The sequence below is a fragment of the Aphelocoma coerulescens genome, chromosome 2 (assembly GCF_041296385.1).
Source record: "Aphelocoma coerulescens isolate FSJ_1873_10779 chromosome 2, UR_Acoe_1.0, whole genome shotgun sequence".
NCBI lineage: Eukaryota > Metazoa > Chordata > Aves > Passeriformes > Corvidae > Aphelocoma > Aphelocoma coerulescens.
In genome coordinates, this window is record NC_091015.1 from 396,371 (window position 1) to 416,047 (window position 19,677).

The following is a 19,677-nucleotide window of genomic DNA, read 5'->3' on the forward strand; positions in this document are numbered from 1 at the left end:
CTCGGGAAGGGGGGAACTTTCCAATAAAACTGGTGAAAAGTGTGCAAAGTCCGGTCTCTTTATTAGTCGAAGGCAGCGGGGGGGGCCCCGGCCCCCAGCCCGGTAGCCTCCCAGGGACTGCTCAGAGCAGGCCTCCCTTGGCAGGGGGGTCCCCCAGCACCTCTGCCCTGAGCCCCGTGCTCGGGATAAAGCTGTTTATTGCCTTTGAATTGCGTGTTCTATGAACCCCGGGGGGCTCAGGTGACGCCTGAGTGTCGGGCGGGAGCCGAGGGGCTGCTGAGGGGGCCGGGGGGGCTCTGTCCCGGGGCGTGGGCAGCAGTGTCCGAGGGGCTGTACCGCGGCGGCGAGCCTGGGGCCGGCGTCTCTTTGGCAGGTGCCCTCCGAGAGCCTGGGGAGCGCAGGGCCCCGTCCCCCCGGGGCACGGCCACACAGCCGCCGCCCCCGGCCCCGCGGTGCGGGGTCCCGCCGTGCCCGGCGCCCACCGCCGGCCGTGAGCCGCTGGCGCCGTCACACCGGCATCGGCATCTCGTTGTACTCGTCCACACCCTCCCGCTCGTCCAGGATGGGCTCGGCCTCGGCTGCGTCCAGCTGCAGGACACGGCGGCTGAGGAGCAGCGAGGGCCCCCGGCCCTGCCCTGCCCAGGAGGGCCCCGCCGCTCCCCGCCTCCCCCCCCCGGGACAAGCGACGCAGCCACTTACACACTTCATTTCCCGGCCGTACTTACACACTTCATTTCCCGGTCGGTGAAGATACGGCTGAGCAGGCACATGCGGAGCGGCACCGTGAGGATGAGGATGAAGGGGAAGGCGAGGGAGGCCACAGTGGACATGACGGCCCAGAGCACGGCCAGGCAGGCCAGCTGCAGCCCGGTGAACAGGTGCATGCGCAGCGTGCGCACCTGGGCACGGAGAGGTGTCAGGCTCAGCCGGGCCCTGTGTCCCCCTCGCACCATGGGCACAGCTTGGCCCAGGGGTACCCACAGCCCCAGACACGGTCCCCCCCCACCCCACCAGGGTCTGGCTGCCCCAGAGTCCCTACTCTGCTCTCCTCTGCCCCCCCAAACAAGGCTCTGCCACGGCCTGTCCTGCAGACACCCCAGCTCCCACGCACGTGTACCCAAGCCTGGCTGCTGTCCTAAACAAGGGTCCTGCCCCTAAGGATCTTCCCCAGGCCCCCTTCCCACCTTTTTGACATAGGTGACATCAGGGTGGTGCTTGGGGGGCATCAGCAGCAGCTGCAGGCGCTCGTAGAACTGGATGCCATTGAGGGAGGTGACACCCATGTAGAGGAAGATGCCGAAGAGCACAGCCAGCGGGATCTGCCGCAGCAGGTCCCCAATGACGATAGACAGCCCTGGGCCGGAGCAGTGTCAGCCTGGGGAGCGGGCTCAGCACAGCCGTCCAGCCCCACCTCCCCCTGCCCACTTAACCCCCTCGTATGGGGAGGGTCCCACATCCCTCTGTCCACTGGGGACAGGATGGCCACACCAATTTGTCTGGGGCTCAGGGTGCCCCAGCTCAATTCCCCACACTGCCCCTTCCCCACCGCAGCCCTCCCATGGCTCCCCAGTCCCCTCTACGCTGCCCCCTCCCCACTGCAACCACCCAGGGCTGCCCCCTCCACACCAGAGTCCCCCCAGGTCCCGAGGGCCAGACTTACCGACAAGCACGGCCACCAGCAGCCCGGTGACCCGCTGCTCCTTCACCTCCTGGATCTTGGGCTTGTCCCCGGGTGCCACAGCCTTGCTCATGACAGTGAGGGCGTTGGCATGGGTGACTGAGCGCACGGTGGCTGCGGCGAGCCAGGGCAACCCAAAGAGAGCGAAGAAGCCGCCCATGGCCACAATGAGCAGGAGGTCGAGGTGGAACCCGGAGCCCTTCTGCAGCATCCGCTCCTTCTTGCTGATGATCAGCCTGGGCACAAGGGCAGATGGTTGGCACAGCACAGGCTCCCCTTTGCCCCACCAACACCCCCTGCCCGGCCCCACTGCACTCACGTGGTGATCTGGGTCTCCATGAAGATGAGGATGAAGACGAGGATGGCGGGGAGGCCACTGGCCACCATCATCCACACAGGGAAGGCACTCTCCACACCCAGGGGGTTGATCACCCAACCCCGCTTGTCTGGGGCTGTCACTGAGAACCCACTGGGCACACTCAGCTTCTGCAGGGGGTGGGGGAGACAGAAATGCTGAGAGGGCCCTGGCTGTGCTCCACAGAGTGAGAGGGGCCATGGAGGCACCGGGACCCACAGGAGCTAGGCTCAAGGGGAGAGGAAAGGTCAGATGCTGGAAGCCAGAGGTGGCCATAGGAGGTTGCAGGGTGAGGAGTCCTGCCCAGGAGGTGGGTGGGTGGCTGCTCACCTGTGTGTAGGTGTCCTGGATGCTGTAGTCCACCAGCACCATCACCAGGATGGCAATGGGCACCCCGAAGTCCCCGATGAGCCTCCGGATCTGGGGGGAACACCAGCATCAGCCTGGCCACAGCCCCCCTGGCTCACCCCAGCCCCCCTGGGCTCATCCCAGCCCCATGGCCCCCAGGCTCACCCCAGCCCCATGGCCGCACGGCCATTCCCACGCACCCGTCCAGGGAAGAAGCGGCTGTTCTTGAACTTGCGCAGGAAGAAGGCGATGAAGAAGGTGCCGGCCATGAGCACAAGTGAGAGCAGCGCCGTGTTGGGCTGCCCCGTGACCTTGGTGGCACCGCGGGCAGCCAGGCTGGTGCCCAGGGCTGTGGTGTTGGTCGCAGCCCCACTGCCATTGCCCCAGGCCTCGGCCGAGCTGTTGGCACTCAGGCAGCCGTGCAGCGGGTGCTCTTGGAAGATCTGCAGCAGGAGGATGGGGCGTTCAGCCCCACCCTGCCGCAGCCCTGCCACAGCCCCCTGGCTCATCCTCCACAGCTCACCTTGGCCAGCTTGGAAAAGGTCTCATAGATGAAGATGAGGGAGATGAGAAAGGCAAAGATCTCCTGGGTGAAGCGGGAGACAAAACGCACCAGGAAGCTGCCCTCAAAGGCCACCATGACCAGCACGATGAGGATGAGCCAGAAGCCAATCCAGACACGCCCCACCAGGTACTCCAGCTCGTTGGACGTGCAGAACTGCCCAGCCATATGGACAGATGGATGGACAGACGGGTGTCAGGATGGTCACAGGGCTGGACAGAGCCCTGGCAGGAGGGCTGTGGGGATGTCTACCCCGGGCAGTGGGGCCAGGGCGGGGGTGTCTCCCCCAGCCCCCCGGGCAGACCCCAGCACCTCACCGTGAAAAAGGCTTCCTCAAAGACAAGCAGTGGCCCCGAGAAGCCGATGATGAGCAGGGGCTGAGCACCCAGCAGGCAGAAGAGGACGCCCTGCAGCGACGTGGAGATGATCAGCTCCGACACCCCGATCAGATCCTGCGTCTTCTCCCCTGCGGCAGAACAGGCTCAGGCACACCATCAGGATGGGCCCTCCGGCCTTGGTGTCACATCCCTGCCCGCAGCACACGCACCGGGCAGCACCCAGCACCCTCTGCAGCCCCTGTGACCCCACCACCCCCAGCAGGCCTCCACAGCCCCCCACTCACCCAGCAGCCCCCCGAAGGTGATGGCAGGCGACAGTGCAGCGAAGTAGATGAAGATGACAGCAGCAATGCATTGGGGGTCCAGCGCATCGCGGAAGTCACTCAGGTACTGCGGGTACCTCCGCCGCACGTCCCGGATCAGGCCCCCAAAGGGGCGGCCTGTGCGCCTCAGGGGGTCGTCATCCTCCTCGGCCTCGTCCTCCACCACCTTCAGCTTCAGCAGCGCTGGAGGTGGGCAGATGCACAGACAGACAGACAGTGAGACCCCAACAGCTGGAACACCCCCCCAAACCCTGCCCTGGCCCCAGCCCTGCCCTGGCACCTTTCTCCTCAGGGGACTTGGGCTCCAGCAGCAGCCTCCGCTCCTGCTCCATCCTCTTCTTTAGCATCTCACGCTGGAAGTGGGCGACGCTGCGCAGCAGCTCCTCGCCCTGCACCTCGGATGGCGGCAGCACCACGCTGCAGTCCAGGAATTCGTTGATGGCATTCAGCAGGTCGTGTCGGTCATCAGCCAGGTACGCAGCCTCGTGGAATTGCTGGGAGCCATGGCGGGGTCAGTGCCCATGCCACAGCCCTGTGGTGTCCTGACAGCCCAGCATTGCACAGCCCCAAGCCCAGGGCCTCAGCATGGCCCTGGCCCTGGCACTGCCCTGAGCCCCCAACTCTGGCAGAGCCCTGGCCCCCACCCCAGTATAGCCATGAGACCCCAACACAGCAAGGCCCAACTCCCATCCTGGCATGGCCCCAAGCTCCCCAGCCCCGACAGGACCCCAAGCCCTCATCCTGGCATGTCTCAGACCCCAGCACTGGCATAATCTGAGCCCTCCAGCCCATCCCATCCGAGTCCTGAGCTCCCGGCCCCATCACAGCCCCAAACCCCCAATCCAGTGGTGCCTCAAGACCCTGGCCCCAGCACAACCCTGAACCCCCAGCCCTGAGATCCTTCTCCAGCACAGCCTCAAGCCCCTGCCCCAGCAGAGCCCTGAACCCCCATCCTGGCACAGCCCCAAACCCCCCAACCTGGCACAGCCTGAGCCCCCCACCCTGGCAGGACCCCAGTGCCCCAGGGCTCGGACCTTGTCGGACATGAGGGTGGAGATGGAACGCCCAATCTCATGATAGTCCATGTGGGTGCTGCTGGGGCCCAGCAGCACGAAGAGGAATCGCACAGGCACAGGCACCTCCAGCACCGCGTCCAGCTCCACAGCCTCCTGCAGCCGCACAAAGGCCATGGTGGGCTGGTCCAGGAATTCCACACAGCCTGGGGGGCACAAGGGGCACAGGGGTCACCAGGGTGCCCGTCAGGAGGTCCCCACCCCCCTGTCCTGCCCACCCCTCCATACCCACGAGCACCACCGTGGCCTCAGCGTTGTCCGGGATCTTCTCCAGCAGCTTCAGCTCGTGCTTTGACTTGGAGCGAGTGATGCCGGCTGGGGGCGTGGGAGTGAGGACCTCCCTCTGTGGGGACAGAGTGGGGGACTGGGGTCAGGGCCCTTCCCTGAGATATAGGCAGAGTTGGGGGGCCAAGGCACCCACCTCCCGCTCTACGTCAACGCGCGTGTCGTGCTCGCCGGCGTGGCCGGCTATGAGGGGCTCAGTGACAGCTGGCTCGCTGCCCTCAGCCACGTGGTTGGTGCTGTGGTGGTGCACAAGCAGGGAGCCCAGGCTGCCCGCCGAGATGTTCCGCGGGAAGGAGAACTCCTTCTCGTCGCTCGGGTGGCTGCGGGACAGGGCCAGGGCTGTCCATGGGGGCCCAATGGCACAGCCATTGCCAGAATCCCAGGGACAGCGTGAGCCCTGCAGCTCAGGGAGCAGAGCCCAGGGGAAGGAGGCTGTGTTCGTGCCCCCCATGCCCACCTGTGCTTGAGCAGCAGTGCCCGCAGCACGTTGGCACGGTCCTCGGCCCGGATCTGGTCCGTGATGACCATCTGCTCCACCACCTGGTGAGCCACCCCTGGCAGCGTCTTTTGGTCCAGGTCCAGGAGCACGGCCCCTGGACAAGGGAGGGGGGGCTGAGGCCAGCAGGGACAGGACCCCACCTCACCATGGGACCTGCAGAGTGGTCTCCGCCTCCCTACCATGGGCCAGGGTCTTGCGGAGCTCCAGGAGGCTGCGGAAGGAGAGGGAGGCCACATGTGGCTTGCCCCAGCGGTCCGTCTCCTCCTCCACGTCCTCCTCGAACTTGATCCAGCGTGCCGTCTCCTTCCACTGCAGCTCCTGGTTCTTGTCCGCCACCAGCTCGTTCAGCTCCACAAACACCTGCAGCACAGCGGGGTCAGTGCTGGGACCCCAGGGTCCTCGTCCCTGCCCGTGCCCTGCCCCAGGACCCCGCACCTCGTGGGGCTGCCGGTCCTGCTTGCGCTGCCGCGTGCTGGGCTCCTTGTGGTCCTTGCTGACGTGGACCATCTGTGCCTTGGCGCTCTTCCGCACCAGGTGCCGGCGCACGCCCGGCACATCCTCAAAGCGGTGACCTGAGGGGGGTCAGCAATGGTAGGGGCAGGCAATCTGTGGGGCCCTGATTCTCAAACCCCAGCACAGGGGACACTGAGCCCTGGCATGAGCGGCCGTGGACCTGTGAGATGTGTCCTGCCTGGGATAGCTCAGGGCAGAGCGATCATCCCAGTGCTGGGGGCAACTGCTGCAGCATTGGGGGGTCACTTGGTCACCACCACCAGTGTCAAGCAGGAGTCGAGGTAGCTCCTGGCACTGGGGCCACCTGCTCCCCATGTGCCAACGCCCACATGTGCTCACTGGCACATGGGCTCTGCCCTGGCTGCGCTCCCCTGGGAGCTCCACAGCAAAAGCATCACTCTCCACCCTGAGAGTCCTGGACTGTGAATCCCTGGGGCCAGTGAGTGCCCAGGGGAGCCGCCACCACTGCTACTGCCATCACTGGCTCCAGCTGCCCCAGGCTCAGCTCCTGGCCACAATCCACAGGGACTCGGCCCAGCCCTGGCACCAGGGATGAGTCCCCTGTGGTTCTTCCCCGCACTGGGAGCAGGGTCAGTGCCTGCACCCAGTCCAGCTTGACTGCAGCCACAAGGCAACCTGGCACTGCCGGCCCCGCTGTCCAAAACCCACCATCCCCAGCCCCACTCCACTGGCACTGCCTGACCCACTGTCCCGGCCCTGCTCGCCCGACACAGACTGGTCATCAGCGCAGCCCCAGTTGCACAAAGAGCCTCCCACTCACTCTTCATGTAGTCCAGGTCGGCTGAGGCCAGTGTCTGCGCCTCCGACTCATCTGTCGGCATCTTCTGGTACCGGTCCTGCTCAGCAGCTGTCATGCTGCCAATGCACCGCCGCTCATGCAGGTTGTAGCTTCGGTGCCCCGGCTGTGACTTCGGCGCAGGGCGACCCGGGGATGCAGCCTCAGCAGCTGCCCCCTCCCCCAGAGCCCCCTGCTCTGCATCAGGGCTGCAAGGTAGGAGCCCACCTCAGTGCCGAGCCCCCCTCTGCACCCCAATCCTGTCATGGGGTACTGGAAGGGGCTGCCCAATCCCCAGCCCTGCCATGGGGTGGCCAGAGGATGCTGCCAACTACTCAAGAGCCCCAGCACTGCCCAACCCCAGCTCACCTGCTGGCCTGGGCTTCCTTCGGGGTCACGCCCCCCCGGGGCTCTGGGGGGGAGCCAGGCAGTGCCGTGGGGGCTGCTGGCTCCTCTGCCTGGCGGTCGGCCACCTCATCCTCCTGCAAGAAGAACTGGGGGGGCAGGGGGTGAGCCGGCTGCTGGGGAGCCGTGTCTCCCGGGCCGTGGGTTCCTCTGGTGCCCCAGCTGTGCCCAGACACCCCGAGCCGGGGGGCACAGCGCTGCCCCCACCCCAGCCCTGCCCTCACCTGCACTGCCTCAGCTGGCCCAGGCTGCCGCAGCTCCTCTGCCGACCGCTCTGTCTCCGTGTCGCACACGTCATCCTCATCTTCTTCGGCCTCCTCGATGGTGGGGGTCTCTCCAGGGACAGAGGCACGCCGGGCCTTCTTTTTGCCCTTTTTCGGGATCCCCTTCTTGCGGCGGGCGTCAGGGGGCAGGTGCGTGGAGAGGGGGTGGTGGATGTGGTGGGACGACTGGCGGTGGTCTGGGGGGACCGGGAGTTGGTGCTGTGTTCCCTGCCCATTTCCTGCCCGTTCCCCACTCCCTGCCCGTTCCGCTCCCTGCCCGTTCCCTGCTCCATGCCAGCCCTTGGCCCTGCTCACACTCGAAGTCCTCCTCGCTGTAGCTGCGCCCGGCCTCCTCAGCGTTGCGGGGGTGAGTGTCGTTCAGGATCTCCTCGAAGCGCTCCACGCCCAGCGCCTTGTTCAGGTCCTTCTCCTCCTCCTCCTCCCCAAAGACAGGTGAGCCGGCACCCGGAGCCTCCTGCTCAGGCTGTGGGCCGGCAGCGGGGATGAGCAGGCACGCGGCCCCGGTGGCACCACCGCCTGCCACGCCACCGGCCCCCAGCGCGCCCCGGTCCTGTAGCCCCGCGGGATGGGAGCCCTGGACAGGAGAGCCCCCCCAAAGGCACCCAAGGGCTGTGCGCGCCCTGTGCCCTGGGCTAGGCACCCACAGCATCATTGGCCCCCCACACACCCCCAGCACCCCCAGCCTCAGCGCTGTGCTCCAGTCTCACCTGCACCCCATGTGCCACAGCACCCCAGTTCCAGGCCCTGGGGCTGTGCCCCTGGGCATCCCAGTGCCCTGCTCTCCTACGGACTGGGACCTAGCACCACCAGTGCCGTGCCCCCAGACAACCTCAGCACCCCCAGTGCCGTGCCCTGGTGCCCCCCGCACACCCCGCAGTGCTGTTCCCCCGGTCCAACCCCAGGGCTGTCCCCGCCCCACTCCCCGGCCCCTGCACCCGCAGAGCCCCGGCGCTGTGCCCCCCCCACCCAGTGCTGCTGCTGCACCCCGGCCGTGGGTGCTGGGGGGCCAAGGGGTGGGCTCGGGGGGGAGGGGCTGCGGGGGCAGGGGGGCGGGGCTGGGGGCGGGAGGGGATGCGGGGCTGGGGGCGTAGAGGGATGTGGAGTGGGGGGTGGGGGGGGTTGCGGGGGGGAATGCGGGACTGGGGGTTGCAGGGGGGGTGCGGGGACACGGGGGATGCGGAGCTGGGGTGGATACGAAGGATGCGGGGCTGGCGGTTGCGGGGGACTTGCTGGGGGAGTGCGGGAGGGGCTGCGGGGGCAGCGGGGGGCGCGTCCCCGGCCGGTCCTACCTGAGTCATGGCGGAGCCGCTCCCGCCGCAGCTCCCGCAGCGCTTTATCAGAGCGGCGGGACCGGCCGGGGATGGGGCCGGGGGGGGGGAAAGCGAGGGGGGGTCGGGGAGGGAATCGGGGGGGCGGCGGCTCCGTCCCGGCCTCGCCAAATATTGACGGAGCCGCCTCGCGCCCGTCTCAAGGTGACGGCGAACGCAGAGGGCACCGGCGGCACCGCGGCACCGGCGGCGGCCCCGGAGCGACCGGCCCCCCCGGAATGCACCGACCCCCTCCGGGATGCACCAGCCCCCCCGGAATGCACCGACTCCCCCCCGGGATGCACCGGTCCCACTCGGGATGCGCCGATCCCCCCGCTAACTCCGGCCCCTCGGGACGCACCAACACCCCGGGACGCATCAGCCCCTCCCGCCGAGCCGCGGCCCCCCCGAGCAGCCGGCTCCCCTCGCCGAGCTCAGATTCTTCCCCCGGAATGCAGCGACCCCACGGTCACGCTCCAATCCCCCGGTGCTGCACGGCTCCCTCGGTAAATCCCCTCCCAGTGCTGCACCCACGGCCCCTGGGGGGGCTGCGCAGCCGCCCCCCCCCGCCATGGCCCCCTCCCAATGACCCTGGGACCCAGGTCCTGGACCTGGGGTGGGGGGCAGGGGGGTACAGGGGCACCCCAGGCACCACGATCTGCCTGCAGGGAGGGACACGCCGGGCAGTGGGGGAGCTCCCACCACCCCGAGTGGGCACCCCACAGCACTTGCTGGTCCAGGACTGTGCTATGGCCACCCCACACGAATCCCAGCCCAGGTGTCACGTATGGGCACAGGTTCCCCATCCCCGGCCCCACCGCACAGTGATCACAGGGCCCCCCAGGGGGGTAACCCAGAGGATGACACAGGGGGTGACCCAGGTGACGACCCACGCCACCCCATCACACCCACCACCCTGGCACACAGAGCCTGCCACGTGATGGCAGCAGTGGCGTCAGCGACGTCCTGCACCTGCATCCCCCCACTCCTGCCACATCCCTTCCACCATCCTTGCGACCCCTTTAATCCCCCAGACCCCTCAGGCCCCTTTGGCCATAGCCCCATGGCCCCAAACCTGCCGGGCTCCATCCTGCACCCCAGCAGCACCCAACAAACTCTTTCGTCCGGCACCTGACGTGACCCTGGCACAGGTGGGCACGGTGCCCGGGGTTGCACTGCAGAGAGAGCCCCCGACAGCCCCCCTAGGCCGCAGTTTACCTGGGAGCCCCGGAGGAACTCCATTAGGATGGGGCCAGTCCCATCCCCGGTCACGTGCGCGCGACAGGGACTTGCCAACGGCACCGGGCAGCCGCGGCATGACATAGGGGTCAATCATTAACTCGGCCCGGGACCTGTCGCCAGGGCAGTGCTGGCACCGTGGGCACCACCACGGCCATGCCACCAGCAGCACTGGCACCGTGCTGGCCCCAAGGGCACCTGCCACCCTGGCACAGCTGGCCTGGCCTGCCCCGGGGAGCTGCTGTGGGGCAGTCCTGCCCCATGGCTGAGCAATGGGGCAGGTACCACACAACACTGCCAGCACCCCACAACCCTGCCCCACAGCTGAGCAGTGAGGCAGGTGCTATGGGCACTGCCAGCACCCCACAGCCCAGCAACCGGGCATCCCCAGGTGCACCACGGCAGGAGGGCTGAGCCATGACCCCCGTCACCCCTCCAGGCAGCATCAGGGGGTGCAGCCTCTCATCCCCCCCAGCCATGAGGCCCGCCCCCGCGGTGGCACTTACGCTCTGGAAGGCTGAGGAGACAATGTGGTGAAGCTCAGAAGACACCTGGGAGTGGGTCATGGTGCCAGCACGGCCCCCGGCACAGCCGGCTTAGCCCTTTTCCTTCTCGCGGGGGCTCAGGGGATGCTGTCGGGGCAGCATAACCTGGGAACACAGAGGGGGATCAGGGGGTCCCCTCGGAGCAGTGCCGCAAGCAGGGGGCCGGGGCTGCCCCTCCTCGGGTTGGGCTGGCTCCGGGCTGGTTTGTCTTGGCCACTGGGTGGAATGGGAGAGCTGTGGCCAAGACAAACGCCAGGAGGGGAGCGGAGTCGGGGCAGCGGGACCCCGGGCAAGCACCCAACCCTGTGGGGTGCAGGCAGGGTGCCAGACTTGGGGGGGTACAGCAGCACCCGACCCTCCTGAAACCCCACAACCCCCCCAGTTTCCCCAGCCCAACCCAGCTTCCACCCACATTTGCCCCTTGGCAGCTCCCTGGACCCTGCGCTGACCCCTCTGGCACCGGTGTGCTGGGTTTATTGCCACGGGAGCTGGCCCCACGTGATGGTGGGGACTGAGGAGGGTGGTGACGGATGACTGCGTCTCACATGAGTGGCATCACCATCCTCGTCACCGTCACTGCTGGGGTGCCAGCACAGTGGCTGTGGTGAGGCTTGAGGAGTCGTGGCCTCAGTGAATGCCAAGGCTGTGGCTCCTCGAGCCTCACCATGGCCCTGGATCCCACCTTTCCCCAAAATTCGGTGCTACCCTGCTCCGGCTGTTCCCTAATCCCCACTCCCGTCCGGGGCCAGAGCCAGCACATCCACATTCCAGCAAGCAGATTATCCGCCCTGCCACGCCGCTCTCCTGGGGCGCCCGCCAAGCCGCCGCCAGCATTCAACCCCCCCCCCCAAATTCAGGATGGGACCCTCCCACGGGGGGGACGTGGTGCTGGGCCACCACCTCGGTGGATGCCAGGGCACTGGTGCGGGATGGTATCGCTGCTCCCGGCACTAAGCAGCTTTTTAGGCTTAGTCCTGTGGGCAGCTTGGGATTAGTTTGGGAACACACTGGGATTGTTCTCGGGAACATCGTGCTCTCACCAAAACACCCAAAAAGGGGGTCCTGGCCCCCCCTGGCCCCCAGGTGCCACGGCAGGATGGTGACACTGGGGACATGTGGCGCCCAGGAGCCGGGGGCATGACCCCGCTGGAAAGGATGACAGACAGCTGGGGGGGGGGCACAGGGGGACACTTCTGCTTTCCATGGCAGTCGCTGAGTCACAGACGAGCAGTGGCCGGGAACGGCTCAGGGCTCGCGCCAGCCCTGCGGAAAAGGGCCAGAACAAGCCTTGATTGGTGCCCTATGGCCAACCCCACTCCCAGGACGCTCTGACACCCTGGGATGGGGGGACAGATCCGGAGTAGACACCCCAGGACAGTCCCACCGTCACCACATGGCTGCAGCGCCAGCACCTTGCCCTGCTCCCGGGCAGAAGGGTCGGGACACACACCCGCGGCCATGGCGGCGACAGGACCGTGACGGTGTCGGTGCTGGCACCAGCACCAGCCGCGCCCCGCGCACGGCCCCACAGCACAATAGCTCCTTGTGCAAGGCCGGGCCGCCCCGATAAGCGGGGCAGGACCGCGATCCCGGGCGGCTGCCAGCACTGGCCACGCCGGGAATGACCTGTCGCTGCCATGGGTGCTCAGCTCCGCCGCCACGGCCACTCCTGCGCCGCCGGAGTCACATTCCTGGGACCGGCCCTGGCCTGCCTGAGCTGCTGAGGCGATTAGAGGGCTCGGCCCTGGCCCCGCACTGCCTTGGGGCTGCCCCAGAGGGCCCAGGAGCTCCTGGACCCACCTCTGCAGCGCTGGGGCAGTGGGCTGAGCGCGGTGGGAAGCGGGACCCTCATGAATGCTGGCACCCGCATTGCAGGCAGCACATTCACACCATGATACACATGTCCACACCAGGACAATTGTGTCCTGGGCAGCCTGTCCACACCGGGACAACCATGTCCACACTGGGACAACCACGTCCTGGGAAGCCAGTCCCCACATCCACACCAGGACAACCATGTCCATAGCACAGACCCAAAATCCCATGAGAAGGGACAAGACTGGGAGCAGGGGACCGCCAGGGCAGCAAGTGTCCTCCTGCCCACTCTCCCATGCCGGTACCCCCACTACCAGCAGCACCATGACTCCTGTCAATACGTCTGCTGCCACCACCATGTCACCCGGCAGATCCCTGCCATGGCTCAGCACACAAACATGTGCCACCCACACTTGTACCCACACTGGCATCAAGGCTGATGGTGACCCCTGCACCACATTCCCCAGCCTCGGTGGTGACACCAGCTGCCCCCTCAGTGACAAGGAACACACCATGTCGGTTGTGGCCTCCCTGCTGGCAGCACGGCGTGTGCCAGGCAGGAGGAATGGCTGGGGTGAGGCCAACACAGCTCAGGCTGCGCCCATCGCCTGGGCAGACATGTCCAGGGAAGTCAGGAGACCCCCAGTTCCCTGCACCCCGAAATGGAGGAGGCCCAGCGGGTGCCCCAGCACTCTGCCCACCCCCAAGGATGGGAGTCCCCCCCAGCTCCCTGCAGCCCCTTGCTCCCTGCCCCAGGTCACCTGGCTGCTCTGGGAGATCCCTGGGAGATACTGGCACCCCGTGGGCTCCCCAGATCCCACCCAGCAGAGGCAGTTGGGATCCTGCACCCCCTCATCACCATGGGACACCATGGAACAGAGTTGGGCCAGACACCACTGGCTCCTGCCTGGCAGGGCTTCATTCACTGAAACTTCGGAAACCAACACCAAAAATATTCACCTCCACACCCCCTCTGCCCACCACCTCAAAACTACCATGATCTTGAGATGAATCACAGCTCTGCACCCATGTGGTGCCACTACCACTGTCATTGCCGCTGTCATCGATGTGCCAGGGCACTCCCCACCACCTCACTGCCACCTCAGAGAGGCCAGGACCTCCCCCCGGGCAGCACCAGACCTGCAAGAGGCTCCTGCCATTGCCATCGGCGGTCCCCCCCCATTGTCTCATCCCAGCCCCAGGAGGGGACAGGCACAGCTGCTCCCCACAACCCTGTGGGGACATGCACCAGCATTGACAGCTCGGTCCCTGCAGGATAGCACCTCGTTGAGGGGGTGGTCTGGCCACAGGGACAGCCACTCTGTCACCTGCGGCAGGTCTGGGCGACGCCCACCCACCCACGGCTGTCGGAGCCCACCGGGGAGGTATCACTGCCACTGTGCCACCCCCGGTCCCGGCACAGCGTCGGCCACACTCACCCCATCACATGCCGGCCCGGTAAGCCCAAGGCTGCAGCAGCGCCTGCCGCTCCCACCTCCCCAGGACGGGGTCCTGCCCAGCGGGAATGGCGTGGGACCCCCGGCACGGCAGGGGTGAGGCCCGTCCGGAGCAGGACCGCGGGCAGCCGCACTGTGCCCGGAGCTGCCGAGCTCTGCCAGGAGTTTTATACCGGCTCAGGAGGAAAACAACCCGCGGGAGCAGCGGCGGGAGCGCGAGGCTTTGTTCCGTGGAGCAGCCCCGGATCCAAACAGCGCAGCTCTGCCAAGTCCTTCGCCGCGGCTCCCGTGGCGACCCCACTCCCGCCCCACGCGTCTTTGGGGACACAGGGGACATGACCCCCTCCATAAGCGCAGGGTCCCACGTCGGGCGAGGGTTGTGGTCACCCCCTTGGCCTCACGCCCCTGGAATGCCCCGTGCGGCGTCCTCGGGCAGCCAGCCCGGTCCCTGCGGCCACCACGTCCCGTCTAATGACAGGCTGTGACTGTGGGGGCTGCGACGGGGACAGCACGGGGACACGGCTCCCACGGTCCCCTCCCTTCCGCCGGCCGGGATGGCATCCGCAGGCAGGGTGGCACCTGGGTCACCCTCAGTCCTTCCCAGGGCACAGGAGGTGCCAGGAGGGTCCCCCAACCCGTCCTTTGGACCCTTCTGCCAGCCCCATCCCCTCTAGCGTCGCTGCCCGCCCAGGACAGGTGACAAAACAGGTACAGACCTACCTGGGCATGGGGCCAGCCCCGCTCCCGGCCCCCGAGCCTCCGGGAGCGCGGGCGGAAGGGCTGCCGGCGGGGAGGCGCAGGTGCCGGTGCCAATGGATCGTTAGAACGATCACATCCCGGGTTTTTTTGGCAACCGCTTGAAGCGGTGCAGCGACCCCGAAAGGCTCGACAGCAGGGTCCCCACTGGAGCCCCCCTCCGTGGGGGGACGGGGCAGGCACGGAGCCCTTCCCGCAGCACTGGGAGCTGCCAACATAATTCCACTATGGAGCGATCCCAACTCCTGACACCGTATCGAAGACCAAAACGGTCTCTACAGCTGGGAAGAGGGGCAGCCACAGGCAACGCAGCCCCCAAAACCTGCTCCCACCCCAACCTGCTGCCCCCTCCCTGGGGACGCGCTGTGGGGCCATGGGAGCCCACGCTCCGTGGGAGAGCCCCGGGCTGGAGCCGTGCCCGGCGTTGCTCAACGCCGGATGGTTTCGCAAGGGGCAGTGCCCCGGCACCGGCGGCTCTCAGCAGGCACCGTGCGACTCCCCAGGCCCCTCGGACACTCCGTTCAGGGGGAGCAGGACGGTGGCAGGTGGCTGGATGATCCTAGTTCCCTTCGTGGTCCTGTGGACCCCTCGGACCCCTCCGCTCGCGGGGAGCGGGTGGGTGCAGGACGGCTCCAGCCAGGTGACAGGGACACACACCTGGCCCCCCCCCCCAGCCCCGCGTCTCTCACCTGCCGAGGGCTACCGGGCTCAGGCGCCGCGGGGGAAGCGCATGGAGCGGCCTCGCTGCAAGAGAGAGGGATGAAGATGGTGAAGGGTCCTGGCTTCCCCCCTGCCCCACGCAGCGTCTGGGATCCACCGTGACTCCGAGAGCAGGGTCTGGGGTCACCTGAGACCACCCTGCACGGGGCTCCAGCGGCGGCGGGGAGAGGCCAAGCTTCAACGTCCCGGGCAGCATCGCTGCTGGCCGGGAGGACGGTGGTGCCGGGGTGTCCGGGAGGGGTCCAGAGGGGCCCCCCGGGCGTCCCGGGGTGCCGGGGTGGTCCTGGGGGATGCCCGGGGCTGGGTATTGCTCCACCTGCAGCCGAAGGAGCCAAGGCACCCGGAGCATATGCTGGGAGACCCGGAGTCCCGGGACACGGCACAGCCCCCCTGAACCCCCCCACCGCGGCAGGGGCCCCGGGAAGGCAGCGGGGGGAAGCAGAGCCGCGGCCGCGCCGGGACCTGGAGTTACCAGGGCGGGCCGGGACGGGACCGGGACTGAAGCTGCCGCGGGCGGGGCGGGAGAGGAGGGAGCGGAACGGAGGGGGCTCGGTGAGAGCAGCGTGCGGGGAGCGGGGACAGCGCGGGGGAGCGGGGACAGCACCGGTGGGGACGAGCGGCACCGCGAGGGCATGGGCACCGGGACGGGACCGGGACCGGACCAGCCGTGCTGCACCCCGCCAGCCCCACCGCCTCCGCTCACGATCCCGCTGCTAGTGCCGCCGCTTACCGGACAGTCCGGCCGCGCCGGGCGGGTCTGCGCGTCCCCGCGGGGAGGAGCAGCGGGAGCGCGCCGGGGCGGGGCGGCACCGGGCGGGCCCGCACCGCTTCCGGCACCAATCCGGCGGGTGCGGACACCGTCCCCGCAATGGGTTCCCCGGAGGGCCCCCACGTAGTGCCGCTGTCCCGGGGAGGGCGGGCGGGGGGACACGGGCGGTCCGGCGGGGACTCGGGCGGAGCCGGGGATCGAACCCGGAACCTCGGGGTGGGGCAGGGTGGGCGGTGCCATGGCGGGAGGTGTGGCGGGGCGGGGCCGCGCGGGGGCTGCCGGGAGGTGTGGCGGGGTGCGCGGAGTTTGCTGGGAGGTGTGGTGGGGTGCGCGGAGACTGCTGGGAGGTGTGGTGGGGCCGCGCGGGGGCTGCCGGGAGGTGTGGCGGGGCGGGCGGGGGCCGGTGGTGGTGGCGGTGCCGGGGCCGGGCCGGGCCGGACCGGGACCGAGACCGAGACCGAGACCGAGACCGAGACCGATCGCGGCGCGATGCAGAAATACGAGAAGCTGGAGAAGATCGGCGAAGGTGCGGCAGGGCCGGAGCCGTGCGGGGGGGACCTGGGTGCTGTGGGGCCCGGCGGAGGTGTCCGTACGGGTACCGGGGGCTCGGCCGTGACCCCCTTCCGTTCCCCGCAGGCACCTACGGGACCGTGTTCAAGGCTAAGAACCGGGAGACGCACGAGATCGTGGCGCTGAAGCGGGTGCGACTGGACGACGATGATGAGGTGAGGGGGGGGCCGGGGCTGGGACCCTCCCGGGACCCCGGCCCGGGACCCCCGGGGACCCCCCTCTCCCACAACGCGGCGTGTCCCGCAGGGGGTGCCCAGCTCGGCGCTGCGGGAGATCTGCCTGCTCAAAGAGCTCAAGCACAAGAACATTGTCAGGTACCGGGGGGCTCCGGGAGGCAGCGGGGGCTGGGGGGCCGTGGCACGGGGCTGCTCCCCCCGGGTGCTCCGGGCCCGGGCGGGCGCTGGGAGGGTCTCAGGGACCCCCTCCCCCGCAGGCTCCACGACGTTCTGCACAGCGACAAGAAGCTGACCCTGGTCTTTGAGTTTTGCGACCAGGTGAGCACCGGCGGCACGGGCGGGGTTCCTGGGGGGCACGCGGGTCCCTGGGGGGTCTCCGAGGGTCACTGCTCCCGGCTCCCCCGACGCGGCTCCCCCTCGCTTCCCCCCCAGGACCTGAAGAAATACTTCGACAGCTGCAACGGGGATCTGGACCCCGAGATTGTCAAGGTGGGTGTGAGAGCCCTGGGGAGCCCCCGGGGTCGCAGCTTGGCCCTGTGGGGCCGCGGTGCTGGGGGGCTGATGGACCGTGCCTGTGCTCTCCCACAGTCGTTCATGTACCAGCTGCTGAAGGGCCTCGCGTTCTGCCACAGCCGCAATGTCCTGCACCGGGACCTGAAACCCCAGAACCTGCTCATCAACAGGGTGGGGGCACACGGTGGGAGTGGAGGGGTGACAGTGGGAAGGGCCCGGGACAAGGACTGATGGAGCAGGGGGCTGGGCAGTCACACCTGGGAGCGGGGGGCTGTGCTAGGGGGTCATGCTTGGAAGTGGGGGCCTGTCTGTCCTGGGGAGCTACACCTGGTGTCTGTCCAGCCACAGTGGCAGCTCCATCTCTCCCACGTCCCTAGTGATGGGAAGGGCAGCAGGGCCATTGTCCCTGGAGTGTGGGGGACACAGGTGGGGCCCCCTGCGCTGACCCTGTCTGTCCCCCCAGAATGGGGAGCTCAAGCTGGCGGATTTCGGGCTGGCCCGGGCCTTCGGCATCCCTGTGCGCTGCTACTCGGCCGAGGTGAGTGGGGGCTCGTGGGGCTCGGGGTCCTGGCCCCACCCAGCCGGCAGGGGGTCCCCTTGTCCCTGTCCAAGTGTCCCTGTCCCTCCCCAGGTGGTCACTCTGTGGTACCGGCCCCCCGACGTTCTCTTCGGTGCCAAGCTCTACTCCACCTCCATTGACATGTGGTCAGCTGGGTGCATCTTTGCGGGTACGCTGTGGGGCGAGAGGGGGCGGGGGCCTGGGGGGCCTTTGGGAACCACCTTCTGTCCCCCCAGAACTGGCCAATGCGGGGCGGCCCCTCTTCCCAGGCAATGACGTGGACGACCAGCTGAAGAGGATCTTCCGATATCCTTGGGAATGGGGAACCCCAGAATGGACTGCTTGGGAATGGGGAGCTCAGGGAATGGGGAACCCGAAGGAATGGGGACCACTGCGAATGGGGAATCTCCTGGGAATGGGGAGCCCTGTGGGAAGGGTGATCCCCCTGGAAATGGGGACCCCCAAAATGGGGGTTTGGGGGAACCCTGGAAAGGAGAGCCCTTGGGAATGGGGACGTCCCCTGGGAATGGAGACCCCCTGGGGAATGGGGAGCTCTGAGAATGAGAATCCCTGGGAATGGGAACCCCCCTCGGCTGAGCAGAGGGGCAGGGGGACAGGTGCCGGGTGCCCCTGTGGTGGCCCTTGACTGTCCCCACGCTGCTGGGGACCCCCACGGAGGAGCAGTGGCCGGCCATGGCCAAGCTGCCGGACTACAAGGTGAGAGCTGGGGACTGGAGGGGTCAGAGGGAATAAGGGGGTCTGGGGGAGCTGGGGGTCACCTGTGTGTCCCCAGCCCTACCCCATGTACCCAGCTACCACCTCCCTGGTCAACGTGGTGCCCAAGCTGAACGCGACTGGCCGGGACCTGCTGCAGGTGAGACCCCGCCTCTGTCCCCCTGCCTGTGCCCGCCCCCCACCTGTGTCCCCCACCTCTGGTGTGTCCCCCAGCCTGCACCTCCCCCTGCTCGTGTCCCATCACTGTGTCCCCCACACTTGTCCCCCCTGCCCACCCCGTGGGGGCTCCGGCTCCTGGGAGTGGGTGCCCTCCCCCCTCACAGCCCCCTGCCCACCTGTGGGGGCTGTGGGATGGGGAGGGTCCATGCTCTCCCCCCTCAGCCCCCTGTGCCCCCCCAGAACCTGCTCAAGTGCAATCCAGTGCAGCGGATCTCAGCGGAGGAGGCCCTGCAGCACCCCTACTTCACCGACTTCTGCCCCCCCTAGGGCCCCCCAGACCCCCATGAGGGGGGCAGCCCCCAGCCCCCACAGCCAGGTGCCAGCCCATGCCAGCTCCCTGAACTGCAGTCCCTCCGGTATTTATTAGGTTCTGCCCTGGCTGCGGGGGGCTGGCACAACCCCCCCGGCCCCCCAGCCCCGGGGGGTGGATGAGAGGGCTGGCACTCCCTCCAGGGACAAAGGACTCACCCGGGGGCAGGGGACTTCCCAAGGCATGGGAACCCCCGGGACATGGGGCCACAGGGCTGCTGGAGGGGCAGGACCCTCGGGGACCAGGCACAGGGACCCAGGGGGGAATACACCCCGCACCCTCCTCTCCCTACTCTCCCGGACCCCTTCTCTGCTGGGGGTCCTGGGTGTGCCCTCATCTAGGGCGCTGCTGTACGTGGGTGATGTGCGTTTGGTGTCCCATAAAGAGCTTCCCCCCCCCAGCGCCGCCTTCTCCTTCCTGGGGTGTTGGGGCCCCCCCGCTGCCATGTGACAGCTCCCCCGCACCAGCCCCTGACCCCTGGCCCAGCCCTGTGACCCCCCAGTGTTGCCTTCTCCTTCCTGGAGCACC

The 19,677-nt window shown here is 68.1% G+C and overlaps 3 protein-coding genes across 4 annotated transcripts; 1 reads left to right on the plus strand and 2 right to left on the minus strand.

Moving 5' to 3' along the window:
* Positions 1-37: 37 nt before the first annotated feature.
* On the minus strand, positions 38-16,194 carry SLC4A2 (solute carrier family 4 member 2). Its single transcript, XM_069006114.1, has 24 exons — positions 16,029-16,194; positions 15,268-15,322; positions 10,512-10,655; positions 7,754-7,922; positions 7,400-7,635; positions 7,140-7,264; positions 6,756-6,979; positions 5,897-6,033; positions 5,641-5,821; positions 5,420-5,555; positions 5,099-5,282; positions 4,906-5,020; positions 4,639-4,823; positions 3,885-4,098; positions 3,566-3,787; positions 3,261-3,409; positions 2,905-3,099; positions 2,582-2,824; positions 2,364-2,453; positions 1,998-2,164; positions 1,661-1,914; positions 1,185-1,354; positions 726-899; positions 38-588 (listed from the first exon to the last, which is right to left on the minus strand). The coding sequence occupies exons 3-24, from the start codon at positions 10,569-10,571 to the stop codon at positions 508-510; spliced, it is 3,711 nt and encodes a 1,236-aa protein (XP_068862215.1). The 5' UTR covers positions 10,572-10,655; positions 15,268-15,322; positions 16,029-16,194; the 3' UTR covers positions 38-507.
* Positions 15,287-16,307, minus strand: LOC138106004 (uncharacterized). The gene is made up of 3 exons (XM_069006045.1): positions 16,029-16,307; positions 15,426-15,614; positions 15,287-15,322 (listed from the first exon to the last, which is right to left on the minus strand). Exons 1-3 carry the CDS (start codon positions 16,305-16,307, stop codon positions 15,287-15,289), a joined length of 504 nt encoding a protein of 167 aa, XP_068862146.1.
* Positions 16,308-16,462: 155 nt separating this feature from the next.
* On the plus strand, positions 16,463-19,542 carry CDK5 (cyclin dependent kinase 5). 2 transcript variants are annotated; one of them, XM_069006115.1, is made up of 12 exons: positions 16,463-16,593; positions 16,704-16,792; positions 16,884-16,951; positions 17,071-17,131; positions 17,246-17,302; positions 17,402-17,497; positions 17,790-17,864; positions 17,958-18,054; positions 18,122-18,191; positions 18,542-18,602; positions 18,679-18,759; positions 19,020-19,542. In XM_069006115.1, exons 1-12 carry the CDS (start codon positions 16,557-16,559, stop codon positions 19,104-19,106), a joined length of 879 nt encoding a protein of 292 aa, XP_068862216.1. In that variant the 5' UTR covers positions 16,463-16,556; the 3' UTR covers positions 19,107-19,542. The 2 variants fall into 2 exon arrangements, 1 of the variants encoding a protein (XP_068862216.1); XR_011148907.1 differs by lacking the exon at positions 19,020-19,542 and having other exon boundaries at positions 18,122-18,602; positions 18,679-18,714.
* Positions 19,543-19,677: the final 135 nt, after the last annotated feature.